General features: G+C 45.9%; 1 protein-coding gene and 1 long non-coding RNA gene across 7 annotated transcripts in view; one reads left to right on the forward strand and one right to left on the reverse strand.

The window, feature by feature from the left end:
• MARK1 (microtubule affinity regulating kinase 1) overlaps window positions 1–27,258 on the reverse strand; it is a 71,445-nt gene that overhangs the window by 39,474 nt on the left and 4,713 nt on the right. For all 6 annotated transcript variants that reach the window (XM_036016137.1, XM_036016136.1, XM_036016140.1 and 3 more), the window contains exons 2-3: window positions 3,364–3,567; window positions 2,112–2,165 (exon numbers count right to left, since the gene is read on the reverse strand). In XM_036016137.1, coding sequence (XP_035872030.1) covers window positions 2,112–2,165; window positions 3,364–3,567 — 258 coding nt within the window. The remainder of the gene's footprint in view (window positions 1–2,111; window positions 2,166–3,363; window positions 3,568–27,258) is intronic.
• Window positions 14,011–14,548, forward strand: LOC118498309. Its single transcript, XR_004900829.1, has 2 exons — window positions 14,011–14,047; window positions 14,247–14,548. It is a non-coding gene; the product is annotated as an uncharacterized LOC118498309 (long non-coding RNA).

The raw sequence follows: 27,258 nt of genomic DNA on the forward strand, positions 1-27,258 counted from the left end.
TCCATCTCGAATAGTTTCTTGAGAATACAGAAATTCTTTACAAGCAATAAAAACCAAGCAATGAGAGCACAGGTTTTAAAAGTCGAGAGGCAGAATACGGGTAACAGAAACAAGAAACAAAACCAAACAAATAAAAACTAAAGTGATTCTTCATGAACAATCCTTGGTTAGGGGTGCCTAACTTTAAGGCCAACAGGGGTATTCAACATGGTTGTGGAGACAGGAAGGGTTTTCCTGCTGAAATAAACAGCTCCAGTAACTGACGTGTGCCAACAGGGTTTAGAAAAGTCAGATTTTGGTCAGTTTGATCTTTTCAGAAAATCTGGTATTCTTACATTTAAGCTGTTGGTGTTTTAGCTAGATAATATTATTGGTGTCACTTTTTTAAGGGTTTATTTATTTATTTTTAGAGAGAGGGGAAGGGAGGGAGAAAGAGAGGGAAAGAAACATCAATGTGTGGTTGCCTCTCACATGACTCACACTGAGGACCATGGCCTGCAACCTAGGCATGTGCCCTGACTGGGAATCGAACTGGCGACCCTTTGGTTCACAGCCCATGCTCAATCCACTGAGCTATATCAGCCAGGGCTTGGTGTCACCTTTTAAAAGACATTTGTTAAAACACCTTTTTCCTTCAAAATCCATCACATTTCATCGTTAAAGATACACTTCCCAACCAACTCTTCCCACTAGATGCTAACGAGACACAACTCTTGATAGCCATGATCTTGTGATAATCTGTTTTCAGTATTTCCTTCAGAACCGAACGGAGACCAGAGGCATGTTGCTGACCACTCATCCCCTGGAGGATGAACCCATGTGCAATGGGCATTCGGGTGATCTCGTTTCCTCACGAGGCTCTTTGGTTCCTTGCAGGAGACAGAAAAGACCCTTGTGGTGTTCCATCATTACTGATTCAAGGATGCTTACAGTCCACCCCGCCCAGCTCACCAAATGCTAACTCTTATCACTCAGGCTCTCACGTGACCCACAAAGGAACTGCACAAGGCCCTTCCTCCAAATGACCCACACCCGTGAAAAGAACTGGACCCGGCACCATCAAGGGAAGCATGCCGTAAGGCAGGTACATGTGAGCGACTGATATTCCGACACCTGTTCAGTGGAGGGATTGTTAAGGGGTACTCTCAAAGAGCCTTCCTGCTTTCTCCTCCATCCAAGTATTTGCCAACAATTTCGATCGGCTGCACGAGTTTGGTTTCTCGATCGTTTGCTAAATTGTTCCTTCTCCACATCACTGCCGTGGTTCTGTCTTCTTCCTCCACCTTCAGGGACCAAATCGTCTTCGTGACAAAAGTGATTTTGCAGATATTCCGGAAAACGTAACCGGCTTTACCCGAGAGGCCCACTGGCTTTATGTGCAAGATTCTCTCTGTTTTAGGAGCCCAGAGTTATTTATGTGACATTTACATACGTGGCTATGATGCCTTTATATTCTAATAAAAATCGCAACGGATATTGTCTCACTCCATACAAACTCAATGCCTATGGCACAAACGCTAAAGTATCTGTTTCATTTTTGAAGTAGTAAAAATGTGTATCTGAGAAAATTTCCCCACAAAAGCCAGCACTAAGGCAACATGAAACAGCTTTGCCAGGGTGTCCTCCATCCTCACCACTCTGTATTCTTGCCCTTGTTTTTATTGTATTTTTGCCCTTTGAAGAACTGTTCATAGCTTTTACTGCAAGGCAGCTAAAGCACTAGCTCTTATGGAAGTAGGAAGAAAAGCAAGTGAAGTAATATCGGGAACCCCAGCTATGGACAACATTCACTCAAATAGATGTTTCACGAAACAGAATCCTGAACACCTCAAAATATTTGGCACCAAGTTTTATTCCACGGAATGAAACGCATAAATTCCTTTCCTACAGCACATGCATTTGAGTAGTAGATATTTTTTCAAACAACCACTTGAAAAAATATGACTTAAATATTAAATATAAATATGTGTTTATATCACGTCGTTTCTTAATATATTGATGAGATGCCATTTTGCACCTAGTCAAAAATGTAGGGTAACTGACTTTACAGAACTCATATATTAATGAACAAACTCACATTCTAATTACTTACTATTAAAATTATTAAATACCTTTTGTAGACTGGTAGGATTTAGCTGAGTTTTATCTATTATTTTCACAGCAACCTAAAAAAAGAGAATCGTTAAACTATATTTGAGAATATACATTTTAATGAATAAAATCTGATAAAGAAAACATCTTTAGTTTTATTTCCAACTAGATATAACTTAGGGCTCACGCAACTGGATGGCCAGGTTTCGACCATTTGGCAGCAAAAGACTACACTCCATTGACCCCAGTTTTAGCACGTCAGATTCCAACTCAACTAAATGTCACTTTTGATATTTCTCCCAAGTTTCCTCTTTTTAAATAAAAGTCATCTGTATCTTAACCTTTTACTCAGGATCTGGATAAGTTCCAAATTATCAGAGGGGAGGGGTTTATAAACTTTCAGTAGTTGAAGTTTTATGTGAGTAAAATGGTTAGGTGGGCAGAGAAACTGGACACCCAGGCTTAGCTGTAGCCGACCAACGAAACGGATTTGAATGTCCTCCAGGTCTCTGCCCAGCGTGCCTGCATCTGAATAGCTCCGTGGGTCGGAATGGACACGGAGAACTAAATTCAAGGAAAAGTGACGGCAATATTAAGGACGAAGAAGCAACATCAAAACAGACTGAAAACATTTTGTGACTGAGATTTTTCACAAAGTCCTAATTAAATCCAGGAAACATTACGTGATATAGAACGTTAGATGTTTGACTGTTTTCATCTTTAACATATTAAAGTATTTAAAATATTCATATTAATTATTATTAACTGTATAAATCTTGGCTATATAAATACACATAATTTAAAACACATGGGATGTTAAAATCCAATTTTCTTATGAAACACCTACATAATGACACTTGTTCATTGGTCTCTAAGCAGATAAACATGACTGGGCTACTTTCTGCACCTTTATACCTGATTTTTAATAAAAACGTATCTTTGCTCAGTTCCTACAGCTGGATAACAAAGGTCATCCCAAATACTTCCAGAAACCTTGTAATGGAAGACAGAAGCCCGAGAGAAGGGCATCTGCATCCGACTCGATCTCTGAGATCCCACCGCAGGGGTGCGCCTCTTCTGTGCCCTGAAGGTCAGCCCCTTCCGCTAGGACATGGTCCTGCCCGGTGCGTTCCGCTCACCCACACCAGCATCTACCAGGCTGCGCGCACCATTTACTCCCAGCACCGGCCCCAGGAAAGCTGTCTCACAAGGTGCTAAACAGGTAAACACTCCCTATCCACGTGACTCTTCGAAGGCCTGCCAAAAACTGACCTCTCTGCCGGTGAGGACGTGTCTCGCCAGTTTCACTTTGGCAAAGTTCCCCTTCCCTATGGTCTTCTGCAAGCGGTAGTTCCCGATGTGAGGCTGCTCGTCTGCGGCTGGTGTGACGGAGTTCCTGCACCGGGGGAAGCTCTGCCTGCTGCTGGATTTGGGGGGCTGCGTGTGGGCTTCAGGGTGTCCATCCACAGACGTGTGCTAAGAAAAAGGTTGCGAGATTCCATCGGTCATTCCGTCAGAAAAGGACAATCAAAAAGACCACAGAGGCTTTTCACTAACAATTCATCGTCAAGGAAAATACATTGCAGCGTGTGATTTTAAAGTCTGGGCATTCTACCTGTAATTTCTATTAGCTCCTTTTGCCAGGGGGAGCACAACTGTTTAGGATGAAATGCTCTGCATAGCTTTAGGCACCTGCTTGAGATGAAAAGACCAAGGGGGTTTGATACACAGGAGCCCCAGAGGCGAGCACTCCGCCAAGGGTGTGTTCATTCAGATGGCATCACAGTCCAGCACTACTTCATTAAAATGTCTTTAATGCCAAGACAAAAAAAAAAACCTCCCGAGGACAGCTCTAATTCTGTAAACTTGTCATGTTCACGCATTCCCTTGCAGGGCACAGAACTCGGCCAGCTGACCTCGCAGCTCCCGGCTTCTGGTATCCTTCCAGTCAATTCCTGCCCGATCTGCCTCTCGGCTCGCCACACCCAAGCCAGAGCTGCAGACAGACCTACTTGGCTCCACGACCTAATATCCGCAGCCTTCCTCCCCAGGGCTGATTCCGAGCAAAGCTCTCCCTCGGTCTCAGCCCCACTAGCCCAAGATCGCCCTGCATCCTGCTCACCCGCCAGCTCCACCCCAGAGGTCCCAGGCCAAGCCGCCTCACACGCACTGTTTCACCAGCCCCGACCGTTCCTGCTCACGTCTAACTTTGTCTGCATTCCTACATCGATAACATTTCTAGCTGGCTTTGTGAAAACATAGAATCACACATAAACAGAACCTCTTTTTCCCATTAGCTTCGTAAAAATAGCCGAAGATGAGTAGGGCAAATTAGCAAAAGAAGGGGGATACCCTTTTATGGGTCGAGTAACTGAATCAGACTTCTGTGGTCTGACTGTACAGGACCAAAGCCTGTCTACACATTTTTGATCAGAAGGATCTTAAGGCGACTCCATGTACCAGTCTCCGGCAAAGCAGGACTCAAGAATAGTCATTTTTCTGTTACTACTTGCTAATTTTTTAAAAAACTCAAGCTCGAGATTAAATGAGGTACATGACCAGAAGGCAAAGTTAACTCTATGCAAGAAAAATATGACAATGTATCACCTCACTTTGGAAAACACGGAACAGCACTGAGTGATAAGCCAAAATAACGGAAACAGGAGGAGCCTATCCTATCAGCGCTTTCACTCGGCGTTACGGTAGTGCTAGATCCCCCAGGCATGCTCAAGAGGACTTACGTGTATCACCTTTCCACAACTGGCATACATATAAACTAGGAAACACAAGTAATCGATATAATATTTTGGAAGTACAATTTGAATTCGACAGTCACAAGAGACAGGAAACATCCTTCTTAATAATCAATTCCATTCGGGAAGAGTCATTCGGTGAACTCTTTTTTTTTAAATAAATGGACTGGTTTTTTTTTAAGATTTTATTTATTTATTTATTTTAGAGAGGGGAGGGAGAAAGAGAGAGAGAAAAACATCAATGTGCAGATGCTGGTGGTCATGGCCTGCAACCTAGGCATGTGCCTTGACTGGGAATCGAACCTGCGATGCCTGGTTCACAGCCCATGCCCAATCCACTGAGCTATGCCAGCCAGGGCTATTCTGCGAACTCTTGACTCATCCTTTCAAATTCCGCTTGGACAGGACCACCACGGGAAAGCCAGACATCAGATCAGAGCATCTATTCCCCGCCTCGGCTACTCTGGCTTCAACCCCCACTTTTGGTCTTCTATAGTTATTTCTAACAATTCATTGCCCCCGATTTTTAAATCAATTTTTATTAAAATAATACAGACACGTGGTCAGCTATGTCAAGGACCTCTAACAGGCTACGGACAAAAATATCAGGCCCCTGCACCCCCTTTCCAGACTTCAAGCTCGCTCCCCTGAGCATTTTCCCTTTAGCTCTTTCTTCTAGTATTTGCTAATTCTTGGTCCATCAGTCTTAGAAAGTCTCTCAATTTCCTGCTGTGGCAAATCAAGATTAAGATTTTTTAGTGCCTCCCTCTTTTCATCCTCCTAAAGTAATAGGATCCAACTTTCGGTTCAAAAGCGTTGTGCTCATATAATCATGACTGGTAAACACCAGCCTAGTGGAGGCCAAGTAGCACCGTGCGATGCGCCCATGAAACTCACTTTTCCTGAGCTCCACTGCGGGGTGCATAACACACAACGAAATTCAGCAACGTTCAGTACACAGCACGAGTTCTGAGAAATGCGTAAAGCCACGAAACATGATCACCGTGTACATATGTAAAACTCTTCACCCCGCCAACACGTTCCCCGCACCCCACTCCCCTCTCTCGTACTGCACTCCTGCTTTTCTAGAATGGTGGGGAAACAGATCGCACCCTTCAGAGCTGAGCCTGCTTCATTCATTGTGACTCCGGACATACTTGGCCTTCCTTCTGCATGTTGTTTTGTGGTTAAGTGTTTTCTCTTTTCTTTATTTGTCCTGTTCACTAGAGTTCTGTGTTCCTTTTTTCCTCCTGGAGGGTACCGGGAGCTCTACCTGCAAGTGTCTATTCGATTGGTGGTTATTGAAAATTTTTAAGGGTAAAAGTCACAGTGCAGGGGAAACGTGGACAACGAGGAAATGGAGGTGGCGAGGGCAGATAATGCCCCTGAGAAGTGTGACTCGGACGAAGAGGCACCGGTGGGACAGAGGGGCGGTTGGGGGAAGTCAGCGTTCATTCGCTTGTATTAAGATGGGAGAGACTGGAGCGTGTTGAAATCCCAAGGGTAGGATCCAGTGGAGAGAGAGAAGCCGCTGAGACAGGGGAGGGAAAAGATAAGTGGAGTTCCTGGGAAGGTGGAAAGTGAGAAGGGGCAGGGACTGATGGAGAGATGGCCCTTCTGCGGGAAGAAAGGCATCTCTTCTCCAGTGACAAGCAGAAAGGAAGAGAAATCAGGTCCAGGCGCAGAAAAGTGCGTACACCTGAGAGTAGGAAGTGGAGGGCGTTCCAATCTGATGGCTCTGACTCTCGGTGTGGCTGGAGGTAAGGTCACCTGCTAAGAGTGAAGGGAGGCCGCAGGTTTGTGGAGCGGAGAAGAGGTCTGAAACGACTTCTGTAGAGAAAAAACATGTTAATCAAAGAAGCTGAGTAGGGCCACAGGGCGAAAGTGACTGTCTAGTTGACATTGCCACACACTCATTGCGACTCTCATCTGTCCGGCTGTATCATTTTCTTCAGCAACACTCCAACGCCCACGAGAAAGGGCTAAGGGAGCAGGTAGATGAGCTCATCCCTGGTCCAGAGTTTGCCAAACAGGCCCCGATGAACAGAAGGTGGCGAGACGAGTTAGGGGATGGGTGAGTGTCATTGAAATGACGGACTGCAAAATCGAACTGGACAGGGAAGGAAATGAAGACAGAGAGAGCTGGCGGAGAGAGAGAAGCAGAGGCCATCTGCCGGAGGGCCCACAGGTGTGTGGGTTCCTGGTCACAGAGTAACCACAGCAGGCCAAGCCCAGAGGGCCGCTGCGAGGCCATGCTGTGGTCAGGGAGAGGAAAGACTGGACCAGCGGTCAGCAGATGTGATTGGCACAAGATGTTTGGTGAAACCACCAGGAATTGTTCTGCATTGTTTCCAGTTTTAAAAGCATGTGCCTATTCTATTTCTTAGACGTGTTAAAGGCTAGCATGAAACCTCAGAGCCACATGATTAGAAATTACTTTAATTGTCTCTAATTTTCACCGGTTCCACTCTTCACAATAGTTTCGTACATCCCTACATTTCCCTCTTTCAGATTCCCTTTTTCTAGTCTGTGAAAAAAAAATTTAGATAGTTGTGTGGTATAGGTGACATACTTTCTAAATCGCTGCAGTTCATTTCCTTTATTTTAACTTCACACATAACAAATAATTCAGCGGGATATGCAGCAGGTACAAAGGAACATTTTCCCACTTGTTTCTGGGTTTGGTCCAGAAGGTCGACTTTTTTAGCATCATGACTTAGTGAAAACCAGAACATCATTACCACTGAACAGTGTGACTCACGAGTGACAAAGCGATAAAAGGCAGAGGAACGTTTACAGAATTTCCGGGCGACAGAAGTTTTACAGATGTTTATCAAAATAATAGACCTAAATGCCAAGGAGAATTAGTGACAGGCTGATATGAATGCTGCTAGTCTCTCATCTCAATGGGGGAAATAATAAATTATTCAAAAATGGTTTTGTAACAAGTGGGAAAAAAGTGCATTGGACCTCGCTCCTTAGAGCAGAATTAATTCCCACTGCATTAAGGATATTAATGTAAAAAAAACACAAAAACTAAGAAGCCATAAAAGTAAGCACTGGAGAAAATAAATGATGGGCTAGCAACTCCTTTTATGTGCTCAGAAGCCGAGTGTTACACAGCAGGCAAACAGTTAGTGTTTTAATGCTAAAACTCTGGCTAGCTAAATCAGTAATAGGCAACCAAGGAGAAAATAAGAATAAGCAAAGGTTACGTGCAGATGGCTCACACTGACATATGTATGCATACATATACACATGGAAAAGCATATGTTTCTGTCTTACACAGGGTCCCCCCCACTGCCCGCTGCTCCCTCATTCTCTCTCTCTGACATGCACCCCCAGCAACTACTTGTAACCCCTGGAAACTGGGACGTGTCACCAGGGCCCAACAAGAGGACCAGCAGCCACCACTTCCTCCACACAGATGACGTCCTCCGTGACAAATGCTTTTTGAAGCCACGACTTCCTTTAGTCCTTACGGTGAACGTGAGACGCTCTACCGTCACCCACTGCAGAGCCGAGACGTCAGAAGCTTGGCAAGTAAACCAAGTGCCAGCAGCCACCCCATCCAGGGCAGCTCCGGGAGGCAGAGCCAGGTCCGCCTCGCTCGAAAGCCCACGCCCTGCACTAGACAGCCACAGGGCGTCCCCTGCCCTGGCCCCCTGCCCCCTGTCTAGCAGCAGGTGTCTGCAACGCTCAGAAGCCGTCCTCTCCTTCGGGATCACCGTTGGAGCTGAGTGTCCGCAGAGAACACAAGCCCTTACTGTCTCCCGTTCATCTGCTGGGGAACCTGCCGTAGCCAGAGGCCCGTGGGGGTCCGGCTGTGCACAGGACCCAAGAAGGGGACAGGCAGCAAAGATCTGATGAGAGCTCAAAGGACACACACAAGGAGAAAGGGCACAGGTGTGTGCTCTTCAGGCCACCACGGCTCGGGCAGTGTCCCTTGGCCAGAGCTTCTGGGCTTGGGAGACCTTTGCATGTACCCACTCCCATTTACACTCTGCAGCTCCAAGTGCCCCCTGGGTAGCAGGCCCAGGGGCTCACCGAGGAGCCAGCGCTTGCAGAGGAGTACAAGCACGGCACTCTCGCACCTTTTAGCATCTCCTTCTGTTCCTCCAAAACACTGAAGGCGACTTCAGCAAGTTGAGACGATGGACCACTTTACCCCGGCAAGTGCTAACAGAAAATTCTGTGGCTCTCACTATCGGGATACAGGAGGCTCCTACAGGGACCTCACTATTGTGGCATCATCTGAAATCAGGCGCCAGCTGATTAAAGACACCACAGGCTCCAAGTGACGGTCACTGCTGAGAAAACTGGTCATCCATGCAACAGTGAGAACGGAATGGAAAAATTTCTGATGGATGCGGTGTAAGTGGACTAAATTCCCCCTTAAATTAGAGTCATTTTTCATACCCGTTACCCCGTTCTGAGTGCAAGAGCTGGTGAGAACAATGCCCTACTCAACCAGGAAAGCAGGAAGGCTCACTGGGTTTCTATTTCCTTTTGCATTAAAATAGGTAGCTTTGTACTGTCCTAAATTACAAGGAGAACTCTCCTCCCTCAGAAAAAATAAAAAGAAAAGAATGAGAAACAAGGAGAAAATATCATCTTCTAATGAACAGAATGAAAACGAAGAGGAAATTACTTTGGGCAATTTCCTCTTTGGTATTTGAATAAACTCTCTTAGGGTGAAAAAATAGTATTATTTCAGGAATAAGATGAAACCACTACCCTTCAGGATCGCATGGTTTAGTTTAATTTTTTTGTTTGTTTAATTTAACAAATACTAATTGAGAGCAGCTGACAACTGCTGAGGAATAAGCATGAATATAAGACATGACCCTAGTATTACAGGTGAGAGAGAAAAACGTAACACCAACCGTTTTGATGGGAAATGGTCACTGGGAAGGGCGGTGTCCTCAGGCTGCTGCTCCTCTGTCTGCTGGAGCTGTCTGCCAACACCCCCCCCCCCCCCCCCCCCCCCCGAGTGGTAGCTCTGTAGATCTCCTGCCCACCTGGCCCCCTGGGGGACCCATCTGGACCATACACAGAGGAAATGATCTGCATATCCATCTGGTCTTCCACCTTTCTGGCAAGCGTCACGACAATTAAATAATCAATCGTCTGTCTCCACCGGGCAGAAAAAGTGCTGATTTGTTTACTTCATGCTAAGCAAAAACACCTCATACAAGGCAGCGACCTGCCCTGCGACAGGCTCAGGGGTGGAATGAATGAGTACACGTGCACAGACCTATGAATGGGCATCTTGATTCAGTCCGTCTCGGACACTCATCGGATTAGACACAGACTTCAGCTCAACGTAGTTTTTCACTCCAAGCCACAGAAAGAAGTTACAAGCCAAACAATCATAAAACAAAACAAAACAAAAAAACTCCTCCAAAGTATGTGTGTTAAAATGAACAATAACAGAGAATAGAGAGAAATGAAATCCACAGGCTACTTAAGAGCTGTTTAATGCAACGGTTTCTACTCTGTCCCTCACCAAACCGACGTTTTTCATGAATAAGCATGGAGCCCATTTTAACTTGGCAGCCTCTCTCCCTTCTACTTCTGTCCCCCGATGAGAGTGCTGATTCACAATGAAACGGCCGAGGGGAAGATCAGCACACTGCAAGAGGACTTCAGCACAAACAGGTTATCTGGTTTTTGAAAGCAAAAAAAAAAAAAAAGAGAGGCTGGGTTCAAAGAAAACATTTCCACGGAAAATGGGATTTCATTATTCATGCCCACAGACCTCACAGGGCGGTGAAGAGGAATGGGTCGGGAGCCCCGAGGCTCGGTGCCCCAGCAGGTCAGCTGTGTGGCCTCGGGCGGGACACTGGATGCAGGTCCACTTAAAAAGCTCTGTTCCCCTGCCCGCCCGCCTGCTGCACAGAGGGGCCTCCTCTGACCACCTCTTCCAGAAGAGTCTCCTGCCATTCCCTTTCCATCCACTACACCACCTTTATTTTCTTCCTACTGCTTTCTACCATTTATTAATGTGATTTTCAAAAATCACCTGTTTTCCTATGGTTTCCCCATGATTTCCCCTATAAGAGCACTATAACAACAACTCTTCTCTGTCTTACTGGCCTCGGCATCCTGGATGCCTAGAAGCAGTGCCCAACACATACAGGTGGGGATGGAAGAAATGTTTCTTCAGCGAATGGATACAACACACGGCAGCGTGAGGGGTGCTTTGTAAACAGTCAGTGTGCATCCGGTAACTAATGCAGGTAAATCACTCAAGCTTTCGTGTCATCCCTACAAACGCTTTTCCCCGTTGTCTTTGCAGGTTTTACCAAAATCAAGCCTCATGTTCATTTATTTACTGCTTGGAAGGACTTTTTCCTTCCCCCAGCGGCAGGAAAGGAGGGGCTGCGGTCGGCATGGACTGCATTTGACTCGAGTTCGTCTCAGAAGTTCCCAAAGCACCACATCGTGAGCCACCTTCTGCACACCGGCGGTGCAACCCAGTCCCCGTGAGCTGGGACATTTGTGTGTCTCAGTCTCAGTGTGGTGCTGCCTCCGCAAGGGTCACCTGCGTGACCTGCAGAGCCACTCGGTGTCCGACCTGCGTCAGGGAGCACACACTCAAGGTCGAGGGGTGGGGGAGATGGGGGCTAGGATAGGGCCCCGCCCACTTCTCAGAAGTCCTCACGTGGTTCCCTGCGGACTTCCCAATTCCTTAACTCATCCCGGCGAATATTCTACCTTGGGTACCGTTTGTGTCGAAAACTGTATCAGTGACAGGCAAGTGTCGTTACTGCCCAGCCTCTCCAATAAGCCAAGTTCGGGGTTTCTGAAATATCCCCAAAGAAATGGACCCGTTGACACGGGTCCCCGGGACACTAAGGAAAACACATTTGGGTAGGTGTGTAAACGTATGTGCAAATGTCAGGATAACAGTGCCAACTGTCCTCTCCCCCAAGGCCCCCTCCGTGCTGGGAGGCCACGCCCCGCGTGCGTGGTGCTGAGCTGCCCTCGCTGGTCTGCGGTCACGTGGCTGCGGTCTGCTCCCCACTTTGTTGACAAAAAGGTGGCCCTCTCGTGCCATTTTTGAAAGGCTTTTTAGTCTTACTTGTTTATTGCCTTTTTTTTTTTTTTTTTACAAATTTTATCAGCGAAATTCTGAACTCTGGAACACCGAGAAGCACACAGAATACAAGGAACACCTGCCCGGCGGAGCTCCAAGCACGGAACACCGGATCCTTCATTCATCCGCACGCCGCTGCCTCTGCCCTCACCAAGATTTTCACTAACCGTGGTCTCTCTTATTGCCGCAGATCTCATGGTAACCAAGACAGCACTGACCCCGCTTTCCTACCGTGTGTTTGAGAACGGTGTGGGCCTTTCCAGAAAACACTTACGTCTCGTCACACGTGGATGTAAGTTACCCAGGATCAATCTGTGCTCTTGACCTTGTTCTCTGTGACTTTCTTACCGCGTGTTTTCTCTATGTACGTTCTGTCCCAGAGTAGCTGAGAGCATGCAGGGGTGTCTCTGGGCCACTCGGGCAGAAGCAGAGTTGTCTTGGGCCACACACGAAATACGTAGCGACACGTAGTCACAAAAAAATCTCATAATGTTTTAAGTAATTTACGATTTTGTGTTGGGTCGCACTCACAGCCATCCTGGGCTGCCTGCGGCCCGTGGTCTGCACAGCCCTGGAGCATTAATTTTGTGCAGTTAACTCTTGTCCCTAGCATCTGGCAGGGGAAGAGCTTCCTTCCACCTCACAACCTCTCACCCCTGACCCCTCCCTGTCCTGCCATTCATTCCTGTCGTGCCCTCACTCATCTCCTTGCCCAGGTGACGTGTCTTGACCTTGCACTACAGCCACCCCCTTGCAAACACCCCTCACCCATCCTTCCCATGTGTTTGACAAACCCTCCCTGTTGTGACCCTTGGCCATACTCCTGCTCCTTCTCCCCCCCACCCCCCCACCCCCCGCCCCTGATCAGTTCAGAATCCTCAGGGACTCACAGCCAGGCCACCTGGTTTCCCTTACACTTTGGCCGCAGATCCCAGCAAGTGCTCTACCCCACCCGACGACAAGCCCATGTCCTCTGAGTACTTCCGTGTCACACCTTCCCCCTCTCCTCCTGCAGTCTTGCTTGCCAACTGATGTTTTGCTTGTAGATCATCAACCACAGCAATGATTGGAACACCACTGGGTGTTCAACCCACATCGAAGTAACAGCCTATCATGAAACAGCCCTTCATGAAACGGCCCTGCCGTTCCCAAGAGCCAGCACCCACCCTCGCACGCTGCGGATGCCATTCCATCTCACCTGCCCAAGGGCTCTGCTCCCAGGCTGGCTGACTCCCCTGAACGAGCAATTTCCTCCCCTCAAATGGCTCCTGCAATGGCACACAACATGCCCTTGTACCTCCTCTGGAAAGGGGGAATGCTCCTGTGACCACTTGCCCCTTCCCAACAACGGGTCGATTTTTCTGCTTGTTCATACACACACTCTGTAAAAGCTCCTGTCGTAGCTTGTGAGCTGCTGTCACCTCTTAGTTCCCGCCTCGACCCACTCCAGCCAGGCTGGTGTCTGCCATCCCACTGGGACTGGCTTCGTCAGCGTCCGCAGCGACCTCTACATGGAAAAACCCAACAGGCGTGCCCGGCCCCGCGGACCCCTCTTCATTCTCTTGACTTCTGCACAACACCGTGCTCCAGCTTGTGCTGCGAACCTCCTGGCAGCCCCTTGGTGCCCTCTGCCCTGCCTCTCCAGGGCCACATGCCGGCGGGCACCCGGGCCCTGCCCTGGGCACCCCTTTCTGTTGTATCCTGCTTTTCAAAGAGCTGGCTTTGGGGACTGCTGTTCTCTCTCGTTTTCCCTTGTTTCTCTGCTTTGTTCATGTCTCCTCTGAGTTTCATTATTCCCTTCCTCTATTTTCCCTGTGTTCCACCTGTTCTCTAAATGACAAAGCTGACCCGAACTTATTTAGTTTTAATTAATTCTTAGCCTTTTTATTTTCTAATGTGGGCATTCCATCTTCATCTTAATTGTACTGCCCTTGAAATACTTTATATATGTCAAAAAAGTATATTCTGGTTTAAGTATAGAATTCTACATATGTCGACACAATAAAACTTCTTTTGCGTGTTCAAATTTTTTTTGTCTTACTAATTGTATTTGTTTTTTATTTGTCTTACTAATTGTATTTGTTTTTTTAACATTAAAAATGTTTTTAACTCCTGGCTGGCGTAGCTCAGTGGATTGAGCTCGGGCTGCAAACCAAAGCATCACAGGTTCGATTCCCAGTCAGGGCACATGCCTGGGTTGCAGGCCACGGCCCCCAGCAACCGCATATTAATGTTTCTCTCTCTCTCTTTTTCCCTCCCTTCTCTCTCTAAAAATAAATAAATAAAATCTGTAAAAAAAGGGTTTTTAACTATTATTAATTTCTGTAATATATCAAAATCTGTAATATTTGGGGGTCACATTGTTATACACTTACCGGTTTAGGAATACAGCTCCTTGTGAATAATATTTTTTTACTATTTGGAGTAACAATTTTCTTTACCTCTAACAATGTCCCTTTATCTATTGGTCTGATAGTAACCTGCCAGGTTTTTATTTTTCATCACCTTTTCCTACTTTCATTATGATTAAGCTTTAGTCCACTTTTAAATAACTGGAGTCAGGTTTTATTAGTTTTGATACAAGCTGAGAAACCTCCTTTTTGAAAGGAGAGTTTAATCCTCTTATATTTATTTCATGATTATTTTACCTAAATCTTTTTCCTTTTCTTCCTCCCACTGGATTTGGTTTACTTTAATTTTCCTCCCCACTCCAACTGATGCACGTTCTGTTTCTTTTGGTGAAATGGCATCCTGTGCCTTAAAAATTTAAAAATAATCCATTTTCCACCTCCCTCCCCCCATAACCTAAGACCTTAGAAGTTTTGGCTCCAATGTTTCTCCTGCCATTTTCCATGTTATTTTTAACTAGCATTTGTCTTTCCTTTCCCCGCAACAGCCTAAAAATAAGTGATTGCTCGTTTCTTGCTACTTTAAGAGTCAGTGTTTACTTTATGAACCTGAAATTTCTTCATTACAATTCCTCGCATCCAAACACTTTCTTCTAGATTCTATTTCTTTCTTCATAAACTACATTATTTGGTAGTTCAAGATGTAAGAAATGTAGGCAGGAAAAACCCGATCTGTATTGCTCTGGAAATACCTTTATTTTGCCCTTTGCTCTTCAAGGATTGTTTAATTAAGAAGAGAATTTGAGGTGGATGGTTGCATTCTCTCCCATTATGGAAAGATACTACCCATTGTTTCATACATTTATTATTGCTGATGAGAAAGAACTCTACTGTCTATCGAGCTGTTGTTACTTTGGAAATCATGTTTCTCTTTGCTATGCAGAATGCAGATTTTGTTTCTACTTGAGTTGCAATTCTACTAGCTAGGGATCTTGTTTTTAATTTATTCTGCTAGGTATTTGGCATGCATCAATCCAAAGGCATATATCTCTTCAACTCTAGGTAATTCCCAGCCATCGTATTTGCAAGTATTGCCTGGCAAAGATTTCTTTTGTTGTCTTTTTTTTTTTGCAAATGTCTGTTTAATGTATGTTATGCTTTTTCATTATGCTCCGTATTTACTAATTGCCCTTTAATGTTCTCAGTGTCTATTTCTCTATGATTCATTCTAAGTCATTTCCTCAGATGAACAGCCCAGTCCAGCGAGCCTGTGTTTGGCTCAGAAGAATCTGCTGACCATTCTGTTGAGTTTTCAACTTCAAGGCCTATGGATTTCTAGAACGTCCATTTATCTCTCTTTCTAGTTAGCTTATTCCTTTCACTCATTCATTGTGGCTTTTATTCCTGCCTTAAAAAATTATGTTCAAAAATTGTATATATTCTCATTAATTTCAGATTGTTCCATCATTTCTTGGAGCTCATTTCTCTGGTGTTTTTGTTGCTGTTGTTGTTTGTTTCTGCACTTATTAACGCAACTCAAAGATGGTTAGTTTCCTCATGTAAGCCATAAAAAATAATTTGTTTGATGACAGTCTAATGAGCTCCAGATTTGACAATCATTCTACTAGGCACTTTGTCATTTGTTTCTACCAGAATCTAACACAGTCGTGAATCTACATTTATGTTAGTTTCTGACATTTATATTAATCTCTCGGTTTGGGGTTTCTACCCCATACCCAGTCCTGTTTCTTTCGAGGACGCTTTCCCCCTCTGACTTCAGGCATCGAGCAGATGGCATACTCCCTGTCAACTCCCCCAGCTAACCAGCATAGGGTTGCTTAGTTTTCTTTGCACGGCGACACACCTCTGGAGGCTCTGAGCTTCGTACGGGAGGCTCGTTTCCAGTCCCTGCGGCACAGGTGGCATCGACGCCACGCCCCCTGTCCCAGGAGGGCGTGGAGCCACAGCAGCGCACAAGCTCACACTGGCCCCGAGCCCTGAGGCCGGCCACGCTGCTGCCTTGTGCTCACCACGCTGGCTTTGATCTCTCTTCGTTTCTGCCTCCCTTATGTCTTACGTACGCCGTTAATGAACATCCTGAAATTATATTTCAGCCTGTCCTTGTGTTTGCAGCAAGAAGAAAGGAGCCATACCCACTCAGTGCACTATGGTATTGGCACTCCCCTCTTTTCTCTAGCGACACATTTTTCTAGGTGAATTTCCTCACTCATGCGAGTCCCTAACTGTTACCTCCAACTGCGACCCTTCCTTGAATTTTAGGCACAGTTTCTGATAAACAACGTATACCCAGAATATATTTTTAAGAAAACTCTGACAAATCAAGAACCAAAGAGAGTCAACCCAATTTTAAAATGGGTAGAAGACTTGTACACAGACATCATGAAAGAAAACATACCAATGGCCAATAAGCACACTAGAAAATGTGCATCGTCATCAGTCAGTAACAGGTGTGAGGCTGTCGTCACACTGTGCTGTCACTGGAACCAGGAGACTCCCTCCCTGGAGCTGGCAGCATCCGTGGCAGACAGAAGCCAAGTACTGGGTGGGCCCTTGGCGGGTCCCCTCTGAGGGAACCACGGGGAAGATTTTTAAGACTTGGGAGCAAAGCTGTGCCTATTCTCTTTGGGGGAACTATTCTCTCTGGGGGAAACAGCATCTGGCTTGCTATGGGGCCCCGGGAGAGACTGAGGCGTTGACCACAGGCCACCCAGTCACCATTCCACATGAGTTTCCCGTTGTGACTGGGTGTCGTCTGACTCTCCTAGCCAGAAAGCTGGGCACACGCAGCAACAGTCCACAGTCAAATGGCAGCGGGACATACGAGAGCAGGCAAATCCTAAAGACACAAGTCGCAGGTTGTGCCTGAGATGCCCTAACCCCATTCCCGCTACACGGCTTGGTCTGTCTAAATCCATAGCATGCCCCGCCCCCCACTCCGGGGAGTTCCCTGTGACCTGCTGCTACAGGGGTAGCAAACTTCAAGTCCAGGACACAGGTGGTCCTGCACAATAGGCTGACCCCACCCCAGAGAGGACGGCTGTGGCCCCACGGCCCCACACCAGGGTGGCTCTGAAGAAGGAGTGACGGAGAAAATCCCTCAGTAGGTGGGACTTCGAGCAGGGCACCTGGCTGTTTATTTTGTCCAGAAAGAGGAATACGGTGAGGCAGGGATCTGCAGAGATTCGCAGACTGGTGCTCGGGGCTTGGCTGCGCGATCGAGGCACTACAGACAGGCACGTCCATGCCCACGGACGACATGTGTGTCACCGAACCACCACGGTCCTCCGCACATGGCTCTCGCTCCTCGTCCACCAGGTCCCCTGCACGGGACTCGGCTCCCCCCGGGGCTCCCTCACACTTAAGGCAGCACACCAGAGAGTACGCTTCACATGGTAAGTTCAGCATGATTTTTGTATTAAAATTTAATACAGTCTTCCAATAGATGCGGTATAAAAAGGACTATAAACCTATGACTTAAAGTACAGAAGTTTTTAAAAATTTAAACTGTGTTCTAGTCCAGGGACCCTGGGGTAAGCACTTAAAGCTGTGGCATGTTTACTTCCTTTAGCTCAATGTAATAATGATGATGATGATGATGATAATAATAATAATAATAATAGGAGTAGTAGTAGTAATGATGACAACAGCGGTAGCCAATACTGCCAGAGCACCTACTAGGTGCCAGGCACTGTTCCAAGGGCATTCTCACACGTGTTCCATCATGTAAACCTCACGGCAACCCCGGAAGGTGAGCACGACTGTTACGCCTTTTTCCAGACAAAGAACACGAGGCACAAAAAAATATTCCTCGGCTTTCCAAGGTCACAGAACTAGCACAGAGCAGCAGGGCTGGGATCTGGACCCACAGTCCCACTTCCGAGCACGGGGCTCAGCCCAGGAGTGATGCTGACCCCGCACCTGAGTTGGGCTGTCCGGAGGGCACCGCTCCTCTTCGGGAGGTGGCCAGAGGGTGGCTGAGCCTGGGTGTTCTTGCTAGAGGCACTCCTCCCTAAGACACCCTCCTCGGCACCCCCAAACTCCTCGGGGAGCTCATTCCCTTCTGCCGACCAGAAGAAGCCAGCCCCTGAGTCCCCCGGGGGAGAAAAGAAAATATTTGCTTAAATTGTATCTAAAAATAATAATGGTATTACATTCTTTGAGAAACGTCCTAGTTCTTTCACTCCCACAAGCACAAAAACCCTACAGCCAACTCATGCCAGCAATTACAACGTGTGTTTGTTCTTCCATTGTTAGGTGTGATTTAATTTAACACTCCTGTGGGCAAGGCTCTATTCTAAGACCTTCAGTTCAGACATAGTGAGTAAATCTAACGAAATCCAGTAATTATTCCCTAATATCAGCTCATAACCGTGTCGACTTAAAGGTCAGTACACCTTCTGAGTAAACTTTTTGAAGTGCGGTGAAATTTTCTCTGATGGCTTTAACTTGTGAGCATGCATACAGGGGTTTGGGGGGTAATCTGTCTCCAAAACACCTCAGAAGTTCATTTGTTTAAAACCTGATCAGAATTTAAAAGAGCAAACGCTGCACCTACAGAGCACCACCTCAGATTCTTAAAGCACTTCAAGCTTTTCCCGTGAATGAGTGAATCTTTATTGTATACGGTTACTAAACATCCCTTAAGGAGCTGCCATGCGCACGGCACTGTGCTGAAGCACTTTAGGAGGGCGGATGCATTTTACTGACACATTCTTGCTGTTTTTGATACAACGCAGCAGGCAATCCCGAAAACTTCTAGAAGCCAGGCCTGCCAGGTGCCCTTCCTTGACAAACAGGAACCGGCACCTGGTCTCGAGGAGTGGCAGCATTAGACAGGGGCCCGTTTAAGAAAGGTATCTACAGGCCAGTTTGAGAGCAGTGCCACAAAATGCACACGAGGGAGAATCAGCAGCGTGATAAATACTCAGTTCCGGAGGAGCGGAGATGAGGGGACTCCTGTCGGTTTTGCCCTCTCCTGGAGAGGAAGGGGAAAGAGAAAAGCAGAAGTAACCCATCAAGCTCCTGCCAACCTTCTCTGTTCCAGGCTTTTTCCTCCTCAGCGTGTTCTTTGGACACTCGTAGTTAAGAATTTACTAGTAAGTCAATACCCCAGGTTCACACAAGGGGCCACTGGTATATAATTCATTTCTCTCTGGTTTTTGCTGTTTCAACATCAAACAGAAAGAATCCAGAGTGGCCAGAAGGATCAATGGCATGAGTTGGCGATGCTATTCGGTTGATAAATAATTTCTATGGAGACAAGCACGCCAGACAGCTTCTAGGCGAGTACCAAAATGAGATGCGCAGTAAGTGCTGACCAGGAAGAAGGGTCAAATGACTTACCCAAGGTAAACTAGCTAGTGACTCAACAGCTAAACAAGTCCGCGCCCTGGGTCAACTGTGTTGACCACTGATTAAAATCACAAAGACAGGATGTCATAAAAGGGTAATGAATGACCAGTCCTAGCATTTGCTAAATCCTGGGACCAACCCCTTCACACCACCCTGTCTTCTGCTCTAAGTCTGGAGAGGCGCTCATTTCTGGTCTGCTAGTAATTGTATGGTCACTATGGGCTTGTCTAAATTCTCTCCCAATACAGACTCCCCCACCTCGTGAACTGTGTGGGGAATTTCATTACGAAATGCTAATCTTAACCGGTGCTAAAGAAACAGCTACTCTCTGACGCTTGTTAAAATGGCAAGGAAGACTGTACCCAAGATCCCTGCAATGAGGGTGTCATGATAGGGGAGAGAGATCAGTCCTGAATCCGGCAATGACAGCTGGGCATTGACAGCCAAGGCACATGGTGAGGGGGTCCGGGGCAGGAAAACTAAACTACAAAGAGGAGACATCAAGGGTAGAGGGGATTCTTGCTAAACCAGCCCGACAGGATTCTTGCGGAAGGCAAGTCAAGAACTTGGACATCAAAGGTAGGGGGTGAGGAAGTTGATTAGCCATCCAGGGCGGTCAGCTATCAAGGGTGGGTAATTCTCACTAAACCGACTTCACAGAAGTCCTTGCTCAGACTGGTGTGCAGGCCTTGCAGAGACAGACAGACAGATGCGAAGGCCAAGGTCAAAGCCTAGTTAAGACGACTCCGAGGAGCCAAGGACAGTCTTCGTCCCTAGCACCCGCACCTCCCTTTTACCTAACCTTCCCCCCAATACGCCAAGTCCAGTTTTTATAAATACTACCTTAAAAGCTTTTCCACGGGTCATGAGAACGCAGCCGCCCATTCTGAAAACTGGGGTGTCTCTAAACATGCGGGCACCCCAAGAATACAAATCCAATCACGGCGACCCTCTATGTATACCACGCCCACTGGTGACCCGGTGTCTGCAGGACCGGTGCTTGCTGGGCACCCAGGGCTCTGCCGATCCTCCCACCTGGTCCTCTAGCGAATAACTGCCCCCGCCCTCAACAGGCCATGGTCCCCTCCCCCAACCTGCACACTCTGGGCCTTTGCTCCTCTTGCTCCTTCAGCCCAATAGTCTTTTCTCCTTCCACTCACTCAGTTTTCCTGAGCCACTTGGGGCGGAGGGCTGACCTCTGAGGCCTAGTTCAAAGGCGGTGAACCTTTCTTGAGCGGCCCCCCGGCCCCTCCCCCACTGTATTCTGTGTTCTGATCGCTCAGAGGACAAGGACCTGGAACTTTCTACCATCCTTGTTTGCCTCCACACCTGTCTCCCTCCGCAAGCTTTGAGTCGCTCCGCGCAGGGGACAGGGGACCGGTTTCGTTTGCCTTGGTATCTCTCTCGTCTCCAGTTGAGATGAAACAAAGGGACAAGGAAACAAAAGCGAACCCTCTTTGGAACCAGTGAAAGCAGCACTGTCGATCCCCCCAAAAAGGTGCTCCCACTTAGAGATTTACAATCAATCTGTTACTATATCCTGTGCAGGGAGTTCCGTGAAAACCTGGGACTGTTTCTGAGCTTCTGATTTGTTCACAGCCGGAACTACACGGATCCAGCGATCTAAACAATAGGAAATAATATTTTCCCAGAAAAAAAAAAAAAAACCACTCGGCCTGTAACCAGAAGTACTGATGGCGAACTCCCGTATTCTGTTGTCACCCACGGCTCCCAATACGGTTGAGCCCATCAAGTGGGGAGAAGGAAGGTGAGAACACGAAACTCCTTACCATCCTTCTGCACCCACGCAAACACCCCACACATGTGCCTTATTCTCCCCAGGCCAGACAACTAGCTCCCTGCTGTTTCCTACTGTGCTTTTCACCTACTGTCAGGATCAAGTACCCTTTTCCCACCCCCCCTGCTACGATAAACATTGGCGCCATTCATTTTCATCCAAAGACGAGATTCAGTACAATGGAATCATCATCACATAACGCAGTGGTTTCCAAAGCCTAGCCAGTGGGTATCCGCATCAGAATTGCCCAGGGGTTTGCGAGAACGGAGATTCGGGGCCTCACCCCAAAGAAACTAAGTGAGACCACAGAATAGGAGGGAGCAGGGCTGGGGAATGTGCATTTGAAGCAATTCCTCAGCTGCTTCACAAATGCACTGTATTTGAGAATAAACGACCTTGACTTATTACATTGTTGAGTGCTCCCAATACAGAGGATGTACAGAAGTAACATTGGAAGTAATGCCTGATCTCAAGTACTTTCAACAGAGTTAGGAAGATCACGTTTACACACATTGGAATTGTAGACCAACGCTAACCTCTGTGGTGTGGAATGGTCTTCAAATTTTAGATCGCGTACCCCTACCTACCTTTAAATTTTTTAAGTATGGACAACTTTAGAAATGCTGACAGATTATGGATATTAAAAAACAGTACAAAAAAGATGAAAGTTTGTGGAGACATTAAATTTTCACGATACCAAGTTTTTGGTGATTAGGAAGACATTACTGATGATGTAATATAAGTATTTTTCTTGATGTTTTCAATCATGGTTTTACAATCTGTGATACAGAGGTGCCCGTAAGGCTGATGGTGAGCTCAGTTTACACTGGTACCTGATCTCAATGACCATCGTGGCTAAAGAGGGCACCTTGCACAAACACACGTTTGCATCGCTGGCACAGGTATGTAAATATGACACCCATATTTAATCTATCCGCCAATTATGTGGACACTTTTTATAAAAATGTTAGTACACACTTTCCCTGATGACAAGGAAGTGTTCTTGAAAGTGAATCATTTTAACAATGATAACAAATGGCTTCCGAAATGCACTAAGATTTTTTGATCTGGAAGATTTATAAATTGGTTAGGAAATCGTTTACACATGTGTAAGTGCACAGACATGACAGTTTCAGAAGTGACGTAAGTCTGGAAATTCCTGAACACCGTTTTCAAAAAGCCTGTTCCAGCCTTTCTGCAGCAGGCAAAATATTGTGCGGTGTACCTCAGATAAAACACGCTTTTTAAAAAATGCATTGCTGAGCCTGAAGGAAAACAAAATCCCAGGAAAAAACAAAAATGAATAAACACACACACACACAAAACAAACTCCCACTGGAAGCGGCCACGAACAATGGCAGACATGTGGCCCTGGGCTTGCACACTAAGCCATGGTCATGCTACGAAGCGGGAGAGCTGAACCCACAACTCTCTCGCTGGGCCAGGGTCCCTAGAGGACGGGAGTGTACCAGGTCAGTGCGGACCTCCGGGGAGGGGCAAACACAAACCTCTCTAGAAGAAGTCCTCTTTGATTTAGACTCCCAAATTCACCCGAGAGAAAAACCAGGCAAGTAGGAGTTCATCAGCAAAACCCAGCAAGATTCAAAAAGAAACGAGCCACAGTGAATGACCATCCGTAGACCCAAACCATACAGCTCTATCTCCAGGAATTTCGGAGAATAAAATTTCCAGACACAGGCTGTAATTAAGTATACATTAAGTGTTTAAGAAAATGAAGATGAAATTGCAAAAGTAAGTGAAAAACAAAGACCATTTAAAAGGCCAGACGGATGTGAGAAGAAAACCTCAGAACTTTTACAAAGACAGAATTAATAAAATGAAACATTCAGCAGACGGGTGAAGAGACAAGTAGCGTTTGGTCCAACAGGCTCGCTTCGCAGGGACCTGCCCAGGGACTGCCGTCTGCCCAGCTGCGCTCGCGGTGCTGGTGGGAACCGGCGGATGCGAGATGCCTGCTGAGAACCAAAACAGCTGCTCACCGCACTGCCGCTTCAGAGGATCCACGGTCCCGCAGACAGACGCCAGAGGGAGCCACAGAGTGTGGGCCGCTAAGGAAATGAGTCCTCAAGTCCCGCCAACCAAGAACCTACGCACACGAGTTGAGAAGACACGTCTAACAGGAAGTCTTGTGAGCCCTGAGCATCTCCAGATGCACTGAAGGGAGAAGATCTTTCCATGTATCAGGCCAGTCTAGAAAGTGTTGTAGAGGTAGCCAATTTTTTTTTCTCAGATGTTTTCCAGTGTTAAGAGGAAAACAGCTTATCTTTTTTAAGATTTTATTTATTTATTTTTAGAGAGGAAAGGGAGGGAGATAGAGAGAGAAAACATCAATGTGCGGCTGCTGGGGGTTTCAGGCCTGCACCAAGCATGTACCCTGACTGGGAATCGAACCTGCGACACTTTGGTTCGCAGCCCGAGCTCAATCCACTGAGCTACGCCAGCCAGGGCGAGGTAGCCAATTTTTAACACAAAGTTATAGGGCAAAATGGCGCAATCAAGGGAAGACATGAAATCTCCATACACCAATCCTAAACAAAAGAATTTCAAAACAACTGACATAAAGATGTCTCCATAAGCTCATGAAAATATGCATGAATGAAACAAGAATTTTTCGTCAAAGAGAGAGGAAATCTGAAAAAGAATCAAACAGAAATTTGGGAGCTGAAGAAGACAACGACTAACTGAAAACTTCATTAGAGGGGTTCAACTGCAGACCTGACTAAGCATGGAAGAAAAAAGTCAGCCAACTTGGAAGACAGGTTGTTTGATAGTTATCTATAGTCAGAGAAGCAAAAAAGAAAAAAAGATAATAAAAAAGGAGTGAAGAAAGCCTAAGGGATATCAATAAATGGACCAATATACCATTATGGGGAGTCCCTAAAAGGAGAACAGAGAAAAGGACAAGAAGCTTATTAAAAACTGAAGTGTCTGAAAGTTCCCAAATATGGGAAAGGAAATGGACAACCAGATTCAAGAAATCAAAAAAAAAAAAAAAAAACCTTAAAGAAGGAGGGAGCTCAAAGATGTCCACTTGTCAAAGTAAAGATACAATTTTGAAAGCAACAAGAAAGAAGCAACTTGTCACACACAAAGGAAACTCATAAGCCCACCAGCAAATTCTCCGCAGAAAACCTGGAGACCAGGAAAGAATGAGAAAATATATTCAAGCTGCTGAAAGAAAAAAAAAAACCTGCCAGTCAAGATGCTACCTACATTCACATAGTACCTTTTCAAAGTCCTAGTTAGAGCAGTTTGGCAAGAAAAAGAACAAAAGACATCCAAACTGAAAAGGAAGAAATAAAGGAATTCTGTTCACAAATGACCGTGACTTATATGTAGAAAATCATACAGATTTCTCTCTCTCTCTCTCTCTCTCTCTCACAAACACACACCAACACATTACAACTATAGACAATTCAGTAGGTTGCAGGAAACAAAAATAACTTGTATCTCTATACCATAAGACACAATGATACAAAAAGGAAATTTAAAGAACAATACCATTTACAATAGCATCCAAAGCAATAACATACTTAGGAATAAACTTTAGCCGAGGGGGGGAAAGTCTTGTACACTGAACACGACAAACTGTTGCTTGAAGAAATTAAAGAGGATACAAATAAATGGGGAGTCACCCTGTGTTCATAGATTGGAAGTTTTAATATTGGTAAAATGTCCACACCACCCAGAGAGACCTACAGATTCAATACAATCCTTGTCAAAATCCCAACAGCATTTTTTTTACAGAAACAGAAAAAATTCACCCGGGACCAGAAGGACCCTCAATAGTTAAAACAATCTTGAGAAAGAACCAAAAAGCTGGGGGCCTCACAATTTACGGTTTCAAAACATACTGCAAAGTAATCAAAACAGTACACTACTGACATAAAGACAGACATACAGACCAGTGAGACAGAGCCAAGAGCCCAGAAATTAACCCACGTTTGTATAGTCACATGACCATTGACCAAAGTGCCAGGTATACATGAGGGGGGAAGGGCAGTCTTTTCAACAAGTGGTGCTGGGAAAACTGGATGTCCAGAAATGGACCTTCCACGTATACACCAAACCAATTCAGAATGGATTCATGACTTAAATATAACACCTAAAACTAGAAAGCTCCTAGAAGAAAACATAGAAAAAAGCTAATTTAGTACATTGCTCTTAGAAATGATTTCATGGATATGACACCAAGGCACGGGCAACCAAGGCAAAAACAGACAGGCGGCCCCACATTAAACTGAAATCTTCTGCACAGCAAGGTACACAGTCAACAGGGTGAAAAGGCAATCTGTAGAATGGAAGAAAATATTCGCAAACCATTTATCTGAAAGGGGGTTAATATCAAAAATATATAAAGAACTCCTACCATTCAATTGAAAAAAAAAAAAAAACGATTTTAAAAAAGTGGACGATGCCTGACTGTAGCTCAGTGGATTGAGCGCGGGCTGTGAACCAAAGCATCACAGGTTCGATTCCCAGTCAGGGCACATGCCTGGGTTGCAGGCCACGGCCCCCAGCAACCGCACATTGATGTTTCTCTCTCTCTCTCTTTCTCCCTCCCTTCCCTCTCTAAAAATAAATAAGTAAAATCTTTAGAAAACAGTGGACGATGAACTTGAATAGATGTTTCTCCAAAGAAGATGTAAACATGGCCTACAGATATGTGCAAAGACGCTCAACGTCACTGCCAGGCAAATGCAGATCAGAACCGCAGTGAGACACCACCTCACCCCTGTTAAGAGCGCCATTGTTAAACACCAACATAAAACAAAACAGACAGTAACAAATGTTGGTGAGGATGGGGAGAAATTGGAACCAATGATGCAGCCACTATGGAAAACAGTACGGGGTGCCTCAAAAAACTAAAAACAGATCCAGGAACCCCCCTGCTAGGTATTTATTGGGAAAAAATAGAATAAGCAGGATCGAGGAAGAGAGACCCGCACTCCTATGTTCACCGCGGCATTGTGCATGACAGTCAAGACAGGGAAACAGCCCAAATGTCCAGCAACAGATTAGTGGGTGAAGGAAATGTGTTCTATACATTCAATGGACGATTTCTCCACCATAAAAAGGAAGGAAGTTCCATTATACGCATGGATATACTTGGAGGACATTATCCTAAGTAAAATCAGCCGGTCCTAGAATGATTAATACTGCATGATTCCTCTTGAATGAGGCATCTAAAGCCATCAAACGAGCAGGGGCAGGAAGAAGAACTGTGGTTGCCAGGGGCTGGGGAGACAGGGAAATGGGGGTGGTTCGGTGGGTATAAAGTTTCAGACACACAAGATGAAAAGGGACCGGACAGTGGCCGCACGGCGTGTGCCTGTAGGTGACAACTCTGTACCATGCACTCAGAAACGTGTTACAAAGGTAGCGCTCCCGTCATCAGTTTTTAGCCACACTAAGAAGCAAGTTCAACACAGGGGTTAAGGGTGACTTAAATGCAGCCAACGAGACTCAGTGAACTGAAACATATTCCATATAGTAACCGCACCGTAGATTTTTCTATACATTGTAGCCGAGACACCATAACATAGGGGAAGACACGGATGAGAGTCTAAGACACCTGTAGGATAGAATAAAAACTTTCAGTATCTCTCATCAGACCACCAGAAACACTAGAGAGAACAGAGGGGTAAGGCAGCAGCCACAGAGGTCATGGTGGCTGCATTTCTAAAAGTAATGAAAGACACAAATCCACAGAGTCCAGATGTAAACAAAGCACACAGACTGCAGTACAGAGAGGCAATGAGCTCCTGGGAA

This window comes from Phyllostomus discolor, chromosome 15 (genome assembly GCF_004126475.2).
Source record: "Phyllostomus discolor isolate MPI-MPIP mPhyDis1 chromosome 15, mPhyDis1.pri.v3, whole genome shotgun sequence".
NCBI lineage: Eukaryota > Metazoa > Chordata > Mammalia > Chiroptera > Phyllostomidae > Phyllostomus > Phyllostomus discolor.